Source organism: Aotus nancymaae, unplaced genomic scaffold (assembly GCF_030222135.1).
Source record: "Aotus nancymaae isolate 86718 unplaced genomic scaffold, 86718_ANA_hifiasm-v0.15.2.pri h1tg000057l, whole genome shotgun sequence".
NCBI lineage: Eukaryota > Metazoa > Chordata > Mammalia > Primates > Aotidae > Aotus > Aotus nancymaae.
The window spans coordinates 14174973-14194038 of record NW_026988471.1 but is presented as its reverse complement, the minus strand read 5'-3'; the positions used below and the strand labels follow the sequence as shown (position 1 = coordinate 14194038).

The 19066-nt window shown below is 39.2% G+C and overlaps 1 protein-coding gene across 2 annotated transcripts in view; it reads left to right on the top strand.

Annotated features, from left to right (window-relative positions):
- NBAS (NBAS subunit of NRZ tethering complex) overlaps positions 1–19066 on the top strand; it is a 372519-nt gene that overhangs the window by 340949 nt on the left and 12504 nt on the right. Inside the window, exons 49-51 of one of the 2 annotated variants that reach the window (XM_064363868.1) lie at positions 6576–6715; positions 10231–10369; positions 17897–18025. In XM_064363868.1, coding sequence (XP_064219938.1) covers positions 6576–6715; positions 10231–10369; positions 17897–18025 — 408 coding nt within the window. The remainder of the gene's footprint in view (positions 1–6575; positions 6716–10230; positions 10370–17896; positions 18026–19066) is intronic. The other variant, XM_064363867.1, reaches the window with a different exon arrangement.

Sequence of the window (19066 nt, the reverse complement as noted above, 5' to 3'; positions counted from 1 at the left end):
TTCATCCTTATTTTTACATCATGATTTGGTTTGTTTTCTGCTTTTTGTTTGAATAAGCGTTTTCCTCTGTGAAGTTTATTCTGATTGCATGCATTTTCATACTCCTTTTCAAAATTTAGATTTTTATTCAGATAATTATAGATTCACATCCAGTTGTAAGAAGTAATACAGAGAGATCTCTTGTGCACTTTGCCTAGTTTCCCCTAATGGTAACATTTTGCAAAACTACAGTGTAATATCCAACCTGGATATTGACATTGTTACCATTTGCTGATTTTATTCAGAATTTTCATGTTTTACTTGTACTCATTTGTGTGTGTTTGCGTGAAATTAGTGCTATACAGTTTCATAGCTGTATAGGTTCATATAGCCCGCACCATAGTCAAGATGTTAGCAACGGCAAGTCTGTATGGCTTTGCAGCAACTCAGTTCTTGTCTTAAAGAACTCATCCAAAGGGCATAAGGCAGAGAGAGACTGAGGCAAATTTTTGAGCATGAGTGAGAGCTTATTAAGAAGTTTTAGAGCAAGAATGAAAGGAAGTAAAGTACACTTGGAAAAAAGCCAATCAGACAAGAGATTCAAATACCCTGCTTGACCTTTGACTTGAGGGTTTACACATTGGCATGCTTCTGGGGTTTTGTGTCTCTCCTTTGATTTTTCTTTGGCACGAGCTGTACACATGCTCCATGGCTTGCCAGCCCTTAGGAGGGGCTGTGGGCACAGTGTGTTTACTGGAGTTGTATGCATACTCACTTGAGGCATTCTTTTCTTACTAGTGTAGTGTTCCTAGAAGATGGTCACAGACCAGTTAAACTTCAGCATTTGGCTTCTTAGTATGCATGCTTGAGCCCGCTCGACCAACTCCTGAGATCTAATCAGGAAGCTGCTGATCACCAGCCTCAGGAGTTTTCTATCTACTAGGAGACTGCCTTTCCCTGGTATCAGCTGCAACCAATTACTATTTTGGTGAGACTGTTTAACAACCACTTGACCATCACCTGATGGTCACCTGACATTCTTGGTGTTAAGGGAGTGCGGTCTGTTTCCTCTCCTACTCTGCTCATGTCTGCCTAGCTACCCACTCTAACAAAGATACTGTGTAGTTCCAACAACATAAGGATCCCTTTTATAATCACGTCCAGCCCATCCCTAACCCCTGGCAACCGTTAATCTTTCCTCCATTTCTAAAATGTCCTATTAAAAACGTTACATAAATGGAATCAGACAGTATGTATGTAACCTTTTGTGAATGACTTTGTTCACCCAGCAATAGAGGGCGGGGTGGAACTCTTTTCTTTTAAATCAGGAACCCATTCCCAGAAAAACTAGCGCAGTCCCTAGCTGAGCCTTAATCTATTCAGAGCCATCACTCTCATTACCTGATCACCGCCTAAATATCTCACCACCTAATCCTATCACAGTGGCAATTAAATTTCAACATGAATTTTGGAAGAGACATTCAAGCCATAGCAGATGCAGATTCTACACATCTAAATAATTTATTTTCTTTGGAGCAATTATAAATGATACATGTTTATTTTTGATTTTCACATATTTATTGTTGGTATATAACAATGTGATTGATTTTTGTATGTCTTGTACCCTATGACATTCCTGACTTGTTTCTTAGTTTTAGGGTGTGTGATTTCTTGGAATTTTCTATATAGACAGGTTGTCTGCAGATAGAATTTTATTTTTTCTTTCCAATTTTTGTGTCTTTCATTTCTTTTTCTTACGTTATTGTAGTGGCTAGATCTTTCAGTATGGTGCTGAACAGGAGTGATAAGAGTGGATATCCTGGCCTTGACATGTAATATGGAAATCTCACTTCCATATTAGGGCCAGTCCCTTTACCTTCCCCACTCTTAAATACTGTCTTCAATATCACATGGTGTATGATTTTTGTTCTGATCATCAAAGATGATTTAGAAAATGGATACGGAAAATAATAGTCTATTGTATATACCCATATTTTTGTTTTTTTTTCCTTCTTCCTTCTGATACTTCATAGTTCTTTCTTTCATCATTTTCTTTCTGTTTAAAGAAATTTCTTTAGCCAATATTTAAGACGAGTGCTATTAGTGGCAGGTTCTTTTAATTTGTCTGTCTGAGAATGTTTTCATTTTCTTTTTTTTCTAAAGAATAGTTTTGTCAGATAAAGAATTTGTAATTAACAGTTCCTTTTCTTTCAGCATTTGAAAAACTGTGACACTTCCTTCTGGCCTCCATGGTTTCGGATAATAAATCCATTATTATTCACATTAATATTCTCCAATAGGTAACGTTGTTCTATCTGCTTTCAAAATTTTTCCTTTTCTACCTACTTTTCAAGTTTCAAATTATGGTATAACTTGGCATGAATTTCTTCGGGTTTGTCCTGTTTGGGAATAATTTAGCTTCTTGAATCTGTAGGTTTGTGTCTTCTACCAAACTTTGGAAGTTTTTAGATATGTCTTATAATATCTTTTAGCTCCACCCTCTTTCTCCTTTTCTTCTGGGATTCTGAATGCAAATGAGCTGACTTGAGCTCTTTTCTGTTTCTAGGTCCAGAGTTGGGAAATACTAGGTCTGGGTGGGCTTTCTTTCTTTTTTTTTTTGGACTGGGGAGACAAAAGGTATCTGAATACCATGTTCTTCAGGCTTGCAGCCCCAAGCTAGTGTCCTTTCTTTTTACCACTCTTCAGAATTTTCCCTTCATTGTCTCTTTTGTTACTCCTGTAGTTTATAGTTGTGATTTGCAGAGAAGCAGAGAGAAGTAGATAAGCCATGTTGTTCAGACTGGGAGCCTTTTACCTTTTATTTTTCTTTTCATGAAACTTCATTTTGAATTTTTGAATTTGTGGACACAAATCTTAGATTTGCACTTGTTATATATCAAACTATGTAATGATTATCCAATCAAGTATATTATTTATTATGTTTTTAAAAAATATATGCTCAAGTCTATTTTTAGGCCCATTTTCTTCTTCAAAATTCACCAGAATTTATTGCAAAAACCTTAAAGAATGTAATAAAGTAGATAATATTGACATTCCTTTTTTTAGATATTTTAATATGTGGACACTATCTTAGATTAATACTTGTTACATTTCAAGGTAGGTAACAATTATTTAACCAAGTATATTCTTTATCATCTTTTTAAAAAATATGTGCTGAAGTCCATTTTTAGGCCAAATTTCTTCTCTCATAGAAGGTAGCTTGCAGCTAGAGTGGTAGCAGATTTAAAACTGCTTTCTTAAGAGCTGCATAACTTGACTTGAAACCCTTTTTGAGATGATGGAGTGTGCAAGCATGCATGCACAAAATGGATAATTATGTAAGTTGCTGTATTTTTCATATTTATGGTTTAAATATGGGAGTCAAAGCTCTGAAAAATAAGTTACTAAAAGCTGAAATGATTAGTGGACATTAGAAGAAAACATTTTCTGACAAAGACATACTCTTAAAAAGACTGTACATTTGGGAAAGGTGCTGTACAATAAAGAATTTGTTATCAAATGCATTTTATACACGGAAACTATTTCCACACTATTATAAAAACAAATATAAACATTTATAGTTTCTGTTCTCTTTCCTTTCCTTATGATATAGTTCATATCCTCAAAATGTATATTACAATTTCTGAAAAGGAGTAAATTTAGATGCTATTGAAAGCATGATTCTTTTATTGTTAATCTCTTCCTTTTCATACAGTGATCACATACAGAAAATAACCCATATAAAGTGTATATTTCATAAAAAGGAGAAACTACTTGTTATTCATTTACTGCATTTATTTATGGTAGTTGGAATATTGACACTGCTAGGAACGTCGGAAACATTTCATACAATGGATTTTAAATACGTCTTAAGCACAAACCTTTACTGCAGATAAACCCTCGTGTAGACACTGAGATTATGCTGCAAGAAGAAAACGCCAGCAAAACTTCTGAGACATCAACATTTTTGGAACCCATTTTTCAGATGCCCAAACAGAGGGACTTTAGTGAAATCACTTAACAGTCACAAAGTATCATTTATGTAGATGTAATGTTAGCAAACCTGCCGTCTTTTGTCCTGTTTTTTCATTTAATAGTAATTTCTCTCTTGATATCATTTTCTTCTTAAATCTTACATTAATCTCTAATAATGAAACCAGCCACAAATTTATGGCAACTCCATTTGTATTTAATATCATTTATATGAAATTATTTTATAAGTGATAAATTATCATTCATTCACTCATTCATTCATATGTCTGTCCATTCGTTAGTTTATTCACTCAATAAGTACTTACTGTATTATGAAATTATTTAAAAAAAAAAACACAAAATGGTTGTGGGCTATTATTCCATAGAAGAATGGCATGGGCTTTTAAGGCATATACTCAATAGCAGGTAATATTTTAAAGAGTGGAGATAGACCAATGAATTAAAAAAAAATAGCCTTTTCTATCAAGGAGCTAACATTTCTTATGGAAGAAGAAAGGCAATCAATTTCTTATGGAAGAAGAAAGACAGTAAGTAAATATATAGCATGTCACATAGTTGTAAGTGCTAAGATGGAAAATGAAACAGGTTGAAGGAGATGGACGGGCGTGGAGCAGTGCTCCTGTAGGTAAGGCAGTTAAACAGGGCCTTGACTGATCGGTGACATTTGAGAAACTTGAAAGTGAGGAGGGAGTGAGTCACTCGGATATCTGGAGGAAGAGTGTATCTGGCAGAGGAAACAGATCAGAGTTCCTGAGATGGGAGTGTGCATGATTTTACGTATGAAAGGAACCTCAAAGAGACCCTGAGGCTAGAGACAAGGTGAAGGTGGTGAGGTCAGAGAGTTACAGATGGATGGATGTCTTGAGTTTTTCTTTTTGTGTTTTAAATTTCTTTATAAATAGGCAAGGCAATATTGCCAAACTCCCAACTCAAGATCCAACCTTAATATTAAAAGCTTATCTAGCTTATTGAATCCTCTAGTTTCAGAACATCCTGATCTGATTATAGCTATATGTTGGCTCTGTCACTTGCTAGCCATGCCACTGGGGTAGCTGGCCTGTTTCCTCATCTGTAAAGCGAGGTTGTTAATACCTGTGCTGTGCTCCACACGAAACTGCTGTAAGGGTAAACTGAGTGTATTATGAAATTATTTCAAAAAAGCACAAAATGGTTGTGGGGTATTATTTCATAGAAGAATGACATGGGCTTTTAAGGCAGGTTTTGAAGGATCTGGTGGGTCACTGTAAGAGCAAGGCTTCTCATAGCAATTAGCAATAATTTCATAGCACATACCAGCTTTTGTAAAATACGGAATTCATGGTGTGACTTTTCAGATGGCTTCTTGGAATCAGAGCCAGAATGACCATTAAAGTAAATGTTTTGGAAACATGCATTAGTGCAGACAGTTTAGCATATATACAGGTAACCATTCATTCTCATTATCCTTTCAGGGTTTCAACATCTAAATGTCTGTGTACTCAAATCATTATGAACTCATCATCATGACTGTCTGTGTACCTAAATAGAAAGTATCTGTGCTGAGGCTAGAAAATGAGAGAGCTAGAGTTTGCCTTATTTTTATGCTTAAAACTGTTTTTTGACCTAAAATAGCATACATTTTCATCCACAGAGACATTGGAGATGTGATTTGTTTTAGGACTGCCTCAACGTAAAAGAAAAACCATTTAGTTATTCAATGAAAGAAAAAATGGGTGTTTTGTATTTGGCAGAGACTACTTTTGCATTAGAATGGAGGTATAAATAAAGGATATTTTATTCTATTTTGATTTATAGCAAAAGAGGTCCTGGGCCGGGCGCTGTGGCTCACGCTTGTAATCCCAGCACTTTGGGAGGCCGAGGCAGGTGGATCATGAGGTCAAGAGATGGAGACTATCCTAGTCAACATGGTAAAACCCCATCTCTACTAAAAATACAAAAAATTAGCTGGGCATGGTGGCGCACGTCTGTAATCCCAGCTACTCAGGAGGCTGAGGCAGAAGAATTGCCTGAACCCAGGAGGCGGAGGTTGCGGTTAGCCAAGATCGCGCCATTGCACTCCAGCCTGGGTAACAAGGGCGAAACTCCGTCTCAAAAAAAAAAAAAAAAAAAAAAAGTAGTCTTATAACAGATATACTTTAGTAAAATCTTTCATTTCAAATTAGAGAAATTTTCTAGACAACATAAAAGTTTAGCAATTTTCTAATGAAAATTAGAATTTCATTTGGGATAATGTAAACTGTAAAAAATTCACCTAATGTTGAGGATGGTGAAACATTATAATTTCAAATAAAACAATTCAGTCTCTTAAAATATGTTAAATGCCAACAAGCTAGTTCTATGGACGTCTACTTGTTTGAATTTATTTTGTTAAAGCTAATTAGAACCTTCCTCTGATTGTAGCTCTAAACAATTTTTAACATAATTATCTGAAATTGAGTAAGACATAAAGCTTTTGAGGTGGTTGTTTTTCTGATGTTGTTGAATCTTAACACATTGTAAAAACTTTTCAAAAAAGTTTAATCAACGTAATCAAAGTAGAATTCTTCTATAAACCAATTCAGTAGCCTTTGCCACCAGCTTTAAGTATGTGTTTCTTCTTCCAGGTAGACATAGCTGACATCGAGAATGAAGAGAACCGCTACTGTCTATTCGTGGAGCTCCTGGAATCTAGCCACCATGAGGTTGAATTTCAGCACTTGGTTTTACTTTTACAAGCTTGGCCCCCTATGAAAAGTGAATATGTGTAAGTATTAAAATAAAGTTAGCCTAATTAGAGTTCTTTTATTTGGCCTTTAGCCCTAAAAACGTAGCACCTTCAAAAGAGCCAATGAAAGTATAATTATATGTGTGTGTGTCATCAGTGTTTGCCTTTAGAGGAATTTTAAATAGTTTTTGAAATATTGTAGATATTTCTTTGCCTCTGAACTCTAATATTTTATTCAAAAGTATCAGACAATGCTTGATAATATCTGATGTATGATGTCAATGCAAACAATGTAGTTTCAATATTTTCATGAGGAAATTTCTTGACTGTCTTAACACAGTGTACAGTGCCAACTGGAGAATCCAAATGGAATAAATGAATAATTCCTACTTATTGAGAACACAATGTCATGTGTAATTTACACATATTATCAGTCATTTACACAACATACCTACAAGGGAAGGTGATGTTATCTGATTTTATTTGTGAAGGAATTGAGGCTCAGAAGTTATAACAACTTCAGGATTCACGCAGCTAATAAGTGGAGGAGACAGAATTCTAACCAACTGCCGGCCACCTTCACAGCCTGTGTTGTTTCCTCTGTCACGCTGAGCTTGCAGCTGCTACCCATAGCTGCATGGGGTACTTATCCAGTCCTTGTGCTATCAGCCACATAACATACCCCGTTCCTCGGGAGGAAGTGGCCAGATTTCCTCCGAGCACATGGGCTGGCTCTCATGAGCTATGGCTTCTCATTGGCAAATGATATGAGCACCAGTGTCCTTGCTGCAAGTGCCTGTTTGGCCCAGACTGATCTTGCTCTCCCCATGCTCAGCTGACATACTCCGCCCCAGGCCAGTGAACATTTGAGGTTAAAGAAGGATGCTTTTCTGAAAATAAAGTCCTATATCCTGTGAGCAGTTAGGATTGCTAACAAATATCTGGAAAAGTTTCCATGAGACTGTTAGGAATTTCCGAAGCAAACCAAGGAGAGTGGTGCTTTGGTTTTGTGAGTTCTTTTTTTTTTTTTTGAGACTTAGTTTTGCTCTTGTTGCCCAGGCTGGAGTGCAGTGGCGCGATCTCAGCTCACCACACCCTCCGCCTCCCAGGTTCAAGCTATTCTCCTGTCTCAGCCTCCTGAGTAGCTGGGATTACAGGTGCCCGCCACTACACCTGGCTTATTTTTAGTAGAGACGGGGTTTCACCATGTTGGCCAGACTTGTCTTGAACTCCTGAGCTCAGGTGATCTGCCCTCCTCGGCCTCCCAAAGTGCTGGGATTACAGGCGTGTGCCACCATGCCCGGCCTTTGTGGTATTTTTTTAACCAAGTGTTTTCAGAAAGAAAAGAAATGTTTCTTAGATCTCTACCTCTCTGGCAGCGATGGCATGCTGACTTGTGTTTAAGAACAGGTTCTTCCCTTCACTATTTGAAATCCATAGTGCAGGCTCTCACATCATAAACACCTTTAGTTCACAGTGCACTTGTGGTTGCTACCAGCGATCATGGTGTGGGTGCCTCCACAGCTCAGGGTGCTTGTTCAAAGCAGGGTCTTCGGTCCTTTGCTTAACTTGTGGAGTCCAGCTCTCCATACTGGGACCTGGAAATCTGCTTCTGAACAAATTCCTGGGTGATGCCCACTGATCAGATTGCCACTAATGCCATACGTTTGTAAGGAAATTAATTAGTAGAGTTGAATTGTAGATTTCTTCATATCCTTGTTTCCCAGTTCAAAATATGACACCTCTAGTAGATTAACATTAGTTTCCCATTTCTCTTACTTTTAGAACACTGACCATTTAAAATCATTCACTTATTCGCAATAACCCAAGTCAGCTTTACTTAAGATATTTATGGCATTTAAAACATTTACTGCATTTGTAGACCATAAGTCTTCATTTATTTTGTAGCCACATATGAAATGGAATTTGTAAATTGCTAACCTGAGTTTTATAAAACTCTTTATTAAATCTTTAGAATCAGAACAAATCATTTCCCAGTCCGCTCACCCCCCGCCCCTCCTGTCATTCATGTCTCCTCTACCTAAGAGATAAGCAGAGAGTAAGTCAAATATTCTGGAGAATGTATGATGGGATACTTTACAAACAGGTTCTTAGAAGTACTTTTGAATTGTTTTTTTCTTTTAGACAATCCAATTGAATAAATAAATCACCAAAAATGGGGTAGGGGTGGAGGAGGGGGGGGATAGTGTGACAGTGATGGCATGTTGCCCATCAACACAAAAAGGTATGCATGGAAAATATACTAGGTATGTTCTTAAGGAAGATTCATTGTTTTCATCCAGCATATCACAGCTGGCTGGTGAAAAACATATCTCGATAATTTGTTATCCAAGCCTCGTTGCCCCATAGTTCACCATGCTGGTGAACCAGCATTTCTCCTACAGTGAGAAAAACTGTAGAGAAAAACCCAGGAGAGCTGAAGTCAGACTTTGCAAAAGGAGAAAAGAGGGGGAAGTCCTTGAGTGTAGGAAGACTCCTCAGCACATCAGGCGCTCTCACAGAACTGTGGGTACCTCGAAATAAGCAGTGTTCTTTGTCCTCACAGGTTGTCATTTTGAGCTGAGACACAAAGGCTTTGCCAAGGGCTTGATCCCTTGTTACTGTTGCACTTGAAATTCTTCTCAGGGCCCAGAATAAAATTCCTTCAAGGGCAAGACCATCCCTGGTTGTTCAATGCCTAGAATGTAGTGCTGTGCTAATGAACCAAGAGACTCTTAATAAATAGTAATGTTTTCTTAATGTAAGTAAAATCAGTACCCTGCTCCTGGGGCCATGAAATGAATCTACCACTAATTTGTCAATAGAAATGTAAATTGTGATGTTTCTATGAAACACAGGGTAGTGGCAGTCAGACGAGGGAAAGAAAAGCAAACTTTTGTGTGCTTTTGTTTCTAATACAAGGAAACAATGTGAAGCCCAAAGTATGATACTGCTTGTCTGTGGCTTCCTCAAGCGATGCTCCCCAGCTGACCTCGGCTATGTAGGACTCTGTAACTTAGTCCTGCCCTGACCCCGTTACAATAACAATAATAATAATATCAACAAGAGGCAGTATTTATGTAGTAAATAGTAATGTGTGCTTGCTATTAACACTGATTTTCACAGTTACACACATCATTCATTGAAGCAACTATTCAAAGAAGAAAAAAAGACATTACATAGCTTTGCACAGCGAAAAAACTGAGGCCCACAAGGGTGACTTCCCCAGAACCATACAACTCGGCAAAAGTATTGAGTAACTTCGCTGAGGACCCAAGTAGCCACAGTTTGAGCCCGAGTCTGTCTGGCTCCGAAGCCTGTGCTCTTTCAGTGCCACTCACTACCTCTGTGCTACTGGCCTGCTTGCTGATACCACGGGGAGCTGCTTTTTCTCTTTAAGGTGTTACCTTTTCTGCAAAGTTGACTTGAAGCGTCAGTCACCTAGATTTTGATTGTAATTTACCATAAGCATGTCACTTCTGTTTTAAAGTTTATCACAATTATGATTGCTTTAGTCATTTCCAATGCCTTGTATTTTTTTCCATAAACACCAGCATAACCGATAATCCATGGGTGAGACTAGCTACCGTGATGCTAACCAGATGTACAATGGAGAACAAGGAAGGATTGGGGAATGAAGTTTTGAAAATGTGTCGCTCTTTGTATAACACCAAGCAGATGCTGCCTGCAGAGGTGAGTGGGTATTTTGAGTGCTTTCCTGAGGAGCAGCCCTCTCCTTATCAGAACTCTTTATTATAAGCAATCCCGGTGACTGGACTTGGGGAACATTTAGCTTAAGTAATTACTGGTAAAGGCCATAATTTCTAATGGATCAGATGAAGAAAAGCAATGCTTTGAGGCTGCTTTCTTTTTGTGGGAGCTCGGGAGCAGTGTTTACTGTGCAAGTCCCAGAGTATAACCCAGTTTTCAGTTTCCTCTAGATGTTCTTTTTTGTCAAACTCAAGTTTATGTTCCAAGTGGCCATGGTAGCTCATGCATTATGTGTCTGAACCAGGCCGGTTGGTAAAGTAGTAGTAAACTTTAGCACGCTTCTCAGCACGTAACCAGCCTCTCTGAATTTGACATCCTTTTTGACATCATTATAATGAGATTGCATAATCACAATATTTATTCTTTGCAAAGCATGGTCAAAACTCAGGCACCTCCTTTTTGACCTTTGTTCTCTGTATGATCCCGTCGTTTGACTGTCACAGGGATATTTATCATATGTATATATACACACAGACACATATACATATATATATATATACCCCCACACATGTGTGTGTGTATGGAGAGAAAGAGGGAGACCATTCTAAAGTAAACACATAATTAATTTCAGCTCCCTGCTTTGGATCCCACCTCAGCAGTACATTGTTTGAATAATTTATATGTCTTAAATTTAAGCATTTGGATAATGGCATTAAATTGATTTTGCATTCCTACTACGTAGGAGATAAACTTGAAAATAAATTTGTAAATATGATCCTTTGAATCCTTATTGTAATCACTCAAGGAAAATATTCTCATGAATGCACATTTAATGAATTGTTTTCTGAATGAGGGTGGATTTTTTTTTATTGAATTTTAAAATATTTTATCCATTTAAAAAAGCCTTCCAACTACCAGAATGACACAATTATTGTACAAAACAAAGTAACAACACTGAAAATTACCTCCCCTTACTCTAGTAGAGGGTGATTTGGGCTATGGACTAAGGTCTGCTTGTATCAGCTACTGTTGAACCCATGATCTGCTCTGCTACATTGTGGGCACCTGGAGAGGGGAAACCATGGCTGTATCATGTCTATGTCACCCAGGGCAGGATTCAGCCCACTGCCTAATATGGGGACTCAGTGCACTCCATTATCCCCACGAAGGTAAGCAACATGTAATTAACTTGAGATTCACCTTTGCTTGAATATAAGCTAAGATAAAGCATTGTTAGATGAGGACCAAAGACCAGCAGTGTTTTACTGTCAGTTCTGTCGAATCTAGGTTGGGAAAGCATTGTTTAAGGTCTCCTATTACTACCTAACGTGGATGGTAATGGTGATAACTAACATTTGCTAGCACTCTTGGGCTTTCATTTGTAGTGCCTCCTTTAACCTTCACCAGCTCCTGTAAGGAGATTCATTCATCTCCATTTGACAGCTGATGGATTGGAGGGTTTGAGGTCAGGGTCTTGCTCCTGCTTCCTCAGGCAGTGAATGGTGGATCTGATCTTCAAATCAACTCTGTGCTTGAAAGCTTGAAAAAAATCCTTCCAGAGGAGCCATTCCTACGACATTTGGGATAAATATGAACATTGAATGTCTCTTACGCACTTCTATAAGTGTTCTTGTCAGTTTTCCCTTTTCAATACTTCCTTCAAGAATGGCCTATAGAATTTAGCATCTAGATGATCAGTGTTTATTAAGACATAAGGTTGTTAGGATCTCTGTCGTTGTCTAAAGAAGTTTATTTGGTCTTTAAAACATCCTTGTTAGTTTGGTTTTACTATAACTTTTGCAAGGTGAGGAATGTAAATTAGCGATGACATGCCCACAGCATCCCTGACCCTGACATCATCTCACCAGCTGGCTAATCAAGGCTCAGTAGCAGTTACATATATCGGGAGGTCCCCAAACCCCAGGCCGAGGACTGATATCAGTCCATGGCCTGTTAGGTACCAGACTGTACGGCAGAAGGTGAGTGGCTGGTGATGAGCGAAGCTTCATCTGTATTTACAGCTGCTCCCATCACTTGCATTACCATTTAAGCTCCACTTACTGTCATATCAGTGGTGACATTAGATTCTCATAGGAGCACAAACTTTATTGTGAACTGTACATGTGAGGGATTTAGGTTGTGCGCTCCTTATGAGAATCTAATGCCTGATGATTTGTCACTGTCTCCCATCACCCCTTCATGGGACCATCTAATTGCAAGAAAACAATCTCAGGGTTCCCACTGATTCTATATTGTGGTGAGTTGTATAATTATTTTGTTATGTGTTACAATGTAATAATAATAGAAATAAAGTGCGCAATAAATGTCATGTGCTTGAATCATACCAAAACTGTCCCCACCCCAAGTCTGTGGAAAAATTTTCTTCCACAAAACCAGTCCCTGGTGCCAAAACGGCCTACAGGGACCACTTGCTGTGTATTACCTTTTAGCCGCCTGGGAATAGGTAATAGACATATCTGTCTACAGCAGTAGTATTCTCATCAACATTCCATTTAAATTTTACATACATAGAAGAAAAGCGCGATCTTTTTATTGATGAATGTGTAAGAAGCTGTGCTTTCTGTTTCCTATCAGAAAATGACTTGGTGGTTAAGTGAAGAGTTCTGGTTTAGCTGTGATGATTCAGCTCCCTGATAAGCTTCTACAGCCAGGGGTTGGTACTTTGACGAATAGCGTAATACATTCAGTTTATATGTAGTGGTCTCATTTGATCTCAGAATTGTCTGGTTGGTGTTGCTAAGTGTTTTTAAGAGATCAGAAAAGATAACACAGCACCTAAAGCACACATCTATTAGAGCGCTCTTCATACCACACCATGGAAAGGGATTTCCTGCCTCTCCACTTCATTAGGACTGGGAGCCCCTTAAGGGCAGGGAACATCATACATAGAACAGAAAGAACTCTAGTAATGCTCGAAGCTGCACTGTTCCTCTTCCAGACTGGGCCACATCCCTGTGAACAGGAGAAAATCACCAAACTCTCTGGATCTTTGTTTTCTGGTCTGTGAAAGAAGAGGTTAAACTGGATGGGAGAACACGAGTTCTGTCTATTCTGTAAGGAGAATGAGCTGAGGTTATCTGTGTATTGGCTCATCCATAGCATCATAGCACGTAATTCACTCCCTTTCATAAATCTGTAATTCTCTTAGGATGAGAGACGAGGTACTGGGTCAAACCCCGTTGCAAAGCAGGTCATTATCATGTCTCTGTTTAGTTTGATGAAACAAAAGATAATCATTTAAGGAGTTCTGTTGTCACAGTGACTTTCATTTTCCTTAAACCACCTCAGTTTCTGTCTCTCAATGGGGCACATTTATTGATGATTTTTTTCCTGAGGATGCTGTGATTAGAGGCAATTTGCAAATGGTATGTACTGTTTTTACTGATGGCTAAATGTGCTCAAATGTGAATTAAAAGTGTTACAGCAGAAGAAACATTACTATTAAAAGTGGCAGAATCCTGTTAAGTTTGTTTTACTACATTTGGAAGTTGAAGGGTTTCATTCAGAGGTCTACAATGTTTTGTGGCACTGTGGTGGTAAAATGATCTCTTATGTTTTTTTTCCTAAATTCAGTACCCTTTGGTTGCCCTACTCCATGATTTAGGAAACGCGTGTGCCTAATTGTTCATGTCAGGGTACTTAAGAGAACTCACCTTTTTTCATCTCCATTTCCTGTTTTTCACTAAGCTCCCATACTTACAGACTTTAAAAAAAAATCATGACTTCCTAGAATGCCTTTGTGACTGCCTGCTGTTGCTCCTGGGACGTGCTTACTTACAGCCATGATGGTTTTCCTGATAGAAAGTATCATCAACAGGATGAGTGACTTTATCACAGGTCCCGTGTCCCACAATCTCAAAAGTTACGTATCCTTCTCAGCTTGTATCTGTGGCAGTATAGGAAGCATTCTCAAGAGTTGGGGTAGGTAGAATAAGAAACTGGCATAAAGCAGTTTATTGGCATTTATAGATTTAAAATTCCAAGGTTCAGCTATTTGTGACTGACCCTGAAGCTCCATGATTTCGCTGAGGCGCAGCTTGAATTAGTCACCGATGCTCTGGGTCTGTTGTGTGGAATTAAGTCACCTGGCTTATGAGTGAGCCTTAATAATTTCCAGCTTCTAAATCTCAATGTGGTTGTTCTCTATCAGGGTTGAGCCACTTTTGATAATGTCAAGAGCTTGATTGTTAGAATCAGACAAGTTATGCAATAACACTCAAGTTATTTAACCTTTTTACCTCTGCTTTCCCCATGTGATTAGTAGGGCTTAGATCACACCCTTCTCAAAGGATTTGAGGAGAAATTAAATGAGATGATGGACATTAAAACAAAGTATGTAGCAAATCCATGATGTTCAGCTCAGAGCAGCTGCCTTGCGAGGTAGAGATCTTAGACAAGAGGTGTGGTGAGAGACCTGGAGGTCGGGCAGCAGGCCCTGCACAACCTCAGAGGCTCTGGAGGACCCAAAGCCAAAGCTGCTGCAGTGCCCAGTTGGTCCAGGTGCAGTGCATGGTGGCCAGTGTGGAGGCCCAGCTGGCCAAGATTGTGATCAATTTGGGGCCGCAGGACCAGCAGTGCCAGGGGCTCTGGACATCCAGACAGCAGCAATGGGAGCTCAGCCTGTTCTAGGCCTGCTGGAGGGCAAGGACTGCAAGCTGCCTTGCAGCCCCCATGCAATGCCCAGGGCATGTAGTAAGCCCCTCGGTCTCTGCGTCCCCAATCCCTGCACACCTTGTACCCCTAGTTCCTGCTATAGGCCCTGCAACACCTTTTGATGCTAGATGCTCCAGGGACAGTAGGAGAGTTATGTAAGGACAGAAGGTGTGTTGGTGAACTGGTCCTGCTTCTCTCATGACTGTCAGGCCACGGGAACAGTACCCCAGTATATCTTCATAAATCCTAGTCCACAGGGAGAACAAACACCTGGGTTTGTGGTCTGGCGCTAAGCCTGGGCCCGCCTAATCCTCTCCATCCAAGGCCTCTCTTCTTCTGTGTCCTGGTGGTCTGGCAGCTTTGAACTGCAAAGGCATGTCAAATGAGGTGTTTTGTGGGTTTCTCTGCTGCTTTGTCCTTTCTTGCAGTTCCCTAAATCCCTTTGTAAATCTCTTAATAAACTTCCTCTTGCAACACGGGGGGAAAATAGCGAACAAACATAGTAGAGGATTTAGCACTTAAAGACAGAGTAAGTACCTGGCCAATAACTGGGTGCTAAGATATGAAAAGTAGTCAGTAGCTCACCTAAAGTGGATTCCTCCATTCTTGGATGTCCTTGCCTCACTGTGTGCCATCTATCCGTTATGCTTGTTCAGAGGGGCACACAGGTTATTCCATACAATTTGTCACGAAAGCCAAGGTCAGCCAAGTGTTATACTTAGTCTAAGTATCATAAATCACTGAGAAATACTTATTTACTCGTCACTGATAACTTATTGAGTAAGCAAGTGTGTATTCAGAGGGGGAGTTATATACAAGGAGTTTTAGGAATGGCATGTACCAAGCAAGTTGAGAATACAAAGAAGGAACAATATTCTTGCCCACAAGCAAGGCAGGCAGACCAATGAATGACTACCATAATATAAGATAAAAGATAAGGAAGGATATATTTATACAGTACGGTTAGAACATAGAGTGCTAACCTGCGACATTCAAAGGTGCTTTTGCAAAGGAAGTACAGTTTTTCTGTGCATTTAAAAACTGAGACTTAAAGAGCAAGTAGGGGATTAATCAGACAGAGAAAGAGCAGAGGTTACACTATGTGCAAACACCTGGAGATGTGAGAGAGTCCAGCACCCAGCAGCCACACTGCCTAATATGGTAGCCACTGGCCCCATGTGGCTTACTAAAATTAAAACCTTTAAGTAAAATTAAAAATGCAGTTCCTTGATTACACCAACCCACCTCAAACGTAGCTTGTGCCTTGTGACTATGGTATTGGGCAGTGCAGATACAGAATGTGTGGGTTGTGTCAGAAGGGGCCCCACACAGCACTCTGTGTGGGATACACAGGTGGGGAGTGTGCTGTGACCTGAGAGGAGGAGGAGAGCACAGGACGTGGCCAGCCAGGCCAGACTGTCATCCTCAGGAGCTTGTTTCATGTTCCGAAATATCTTCTGCAGGTTTTGGCATCACAGGTGATAAGTCTGCATTTCTCTTTGGCACAGAGACTGCGCTGTGTCATGTGTTCTTGAAGGCACACTTAGTACTTCTTTGAATTAGAATTCTCAATGTTTGAAGAATGTATTTTACAAACTGCTACCCTGCTGCTTCTGATCATTGTCACACAGGTTCGTTTAGCTCAACCTTCTACTCTGCAATGTGAGGGCCTTGCTGATTTCAAGAAGAGATGTGCTAGGTGAAAGCTAAAACTGTAATGAGCAGAATTCCAAAGAGAACTTTATCTGGAGCTTTAAGTAGGAGCTTATTTGTGTCTCTTATTTTATTGATGCTCTATAATAACATAAAGCAATTTTGAAAATATAGTAAATTTGAGTTTTTCTTTTCTTATCTGCTGTCTGAATGGCACAGGAGAAAAATCAGTCCCATGGAGGCCAGTGATTGTCAGTTCTTTAGAGCAACCCTTGCTTTATTGTAATAGAGTCATTCATTGTCTGGTTTTTGGACCAAAGTGTTCTCTTCTTATGTTACAGCTAAAGTCAGGACCCAAATGGCAACACAGCTCAGCAGGGCAAAACAGCTTGCAAATCTTACTCTTATTCTCTTATGCTTTCGTTGTAAAGGATTATCATTTGTTGCCCTATATGAAAGCCTGCTCTGTGATGACAGGTTCAGTTAGTAAAATAAAGGGCTGAGAATAAAATTCAGACACATCTGTGGCGATCCAAACACATTTTCATTTTTCTGCAACACAGTTTTCGTGAAGATAGACTGTCTTAAGTATATTAAAGAGTCAGTTCATTTTGACATTAGAATGATAGACACATTTTAAAATATTTTATTGGCTGATTTCCTTTGTTTCAGTGGATGACGGCTAGAGGTCGTTAACAATATTAACAATTGATAATACTTTGTATTATTATTAACCCTCTACTATATGCTGAACATTGTATGCTGAATTCATCAATACAAACTCTCACACACACACACAAAAACAAAAACCACAAAGGAGCTATAAATACATACATTTTACTTATGAGGAAACTAGGGCTGTGAGAGTTCAAGAAAATAAATTATACCACTAAATCTGTACAATGAGTATTACAAAGCCATTAAAAAAGTGTTGTAAGTGAATATCTGACAACTTGGAAATCTGTACACAATTTACTGTGAACCAAGTGAAGTGGGTTCCAACCCCCATATTCAGTATATCAGTGTGGTCTCGTGTGGCGTTACACATGCACGCACGCACACACGCACATATGCACGCACGCACGCACGCACGTGCGCTACCGTAGAAAAGGGTGGAATGATCTAGCCAGATCGTACCGGTGAGACCTGGAGTTCTCGCTCACCCCTGCCCTGTGGTTTCAGGGTGTGAAGGAGCTGTGTCTGCTGCTGCTTAACCAGTCCCTCCTGCTTCCATCTCTGAAACTTCTTCTGGAGAGCAGAGATGAGCGTCTGCACGACATGGCGCTGGAGCACATCGCGGCTGTCACTACGGTAGGCCCAGTTGAATTTACTTTCTTTTTCTTTTTCGTGTTTCAGAGGAACTAACTGGCACTTTAATAACACCATGGTTAATTGAAGACTACTCTATCTACAGTATTCTCTGACCACAATAGTCGTTCCTGTTTTGTCCCAGCAGCATATGTTTATTTTACAAACATTTACTAAGCTCTTCCCATGAACCAGACTCGGCGTTTTGGTGCTCAGAATACAAAATCCAAATAAGAAGACAGTTTTCTAGAGAACCATGATGTTAGTCTCCTTAGGAAGAGCAAAGCAGCCATGAACTAGCAGTCCTCTTGCTATTTGAAATTTGGGTCTAGGGAACTCCCATCACTACACAGATTTTCCATCTGTGGATATATGTGTTTGGTTATCCCCTAATTAAAGGTAAGACAGTGGTTTTAAGTAGTGTTTACTGGCACTGTCTGAAATCTCAAACTCTATTTCCTCTGGCAACCTAAACCACTCCAGCAGCTTCTTGTCTTGAAGAATAATGTACTGGAGTCATGTTGAGATTTCTCCCTCAAGGCTCGTTGTCTTGTTATTATGATTAGGAAGAAACTTTCTGTTCTCATTTAAAATTTTCCACTTTAGGATTAGATAACTTAGGTTGTGTTTTAACACTCATGTTGTATGATCCTTACTGAAGCCCTTTTGTGTGGAGATCATTCTCTCATTTGAAGTGTATGTGTGTCTGAGTATGTACACTATACACATACACATACATGCACACATACATAATTTTATATTGTATATATACATATATGTATACACTATTTTTTAAACAAAAATGTGCCAGGATATCCTCTAGGGACCAGAGAAGGAAGGAAAATCTAAAGCGGAGGTATATGCTTGCTACCCTAGACAGTGAAAAGGTTGATGAAAAGATATCATTGATACAAAGTTTTCTTAGTGACAAAGAGTACAGAAAGTTAGGTAAATAGTTACAGAAAGCAGAATAGAATTGTATTTGGAAGTAACCATTATGAACAAAATGAGAAAATCAAATGCCTTTATTCATTTAGATATGTT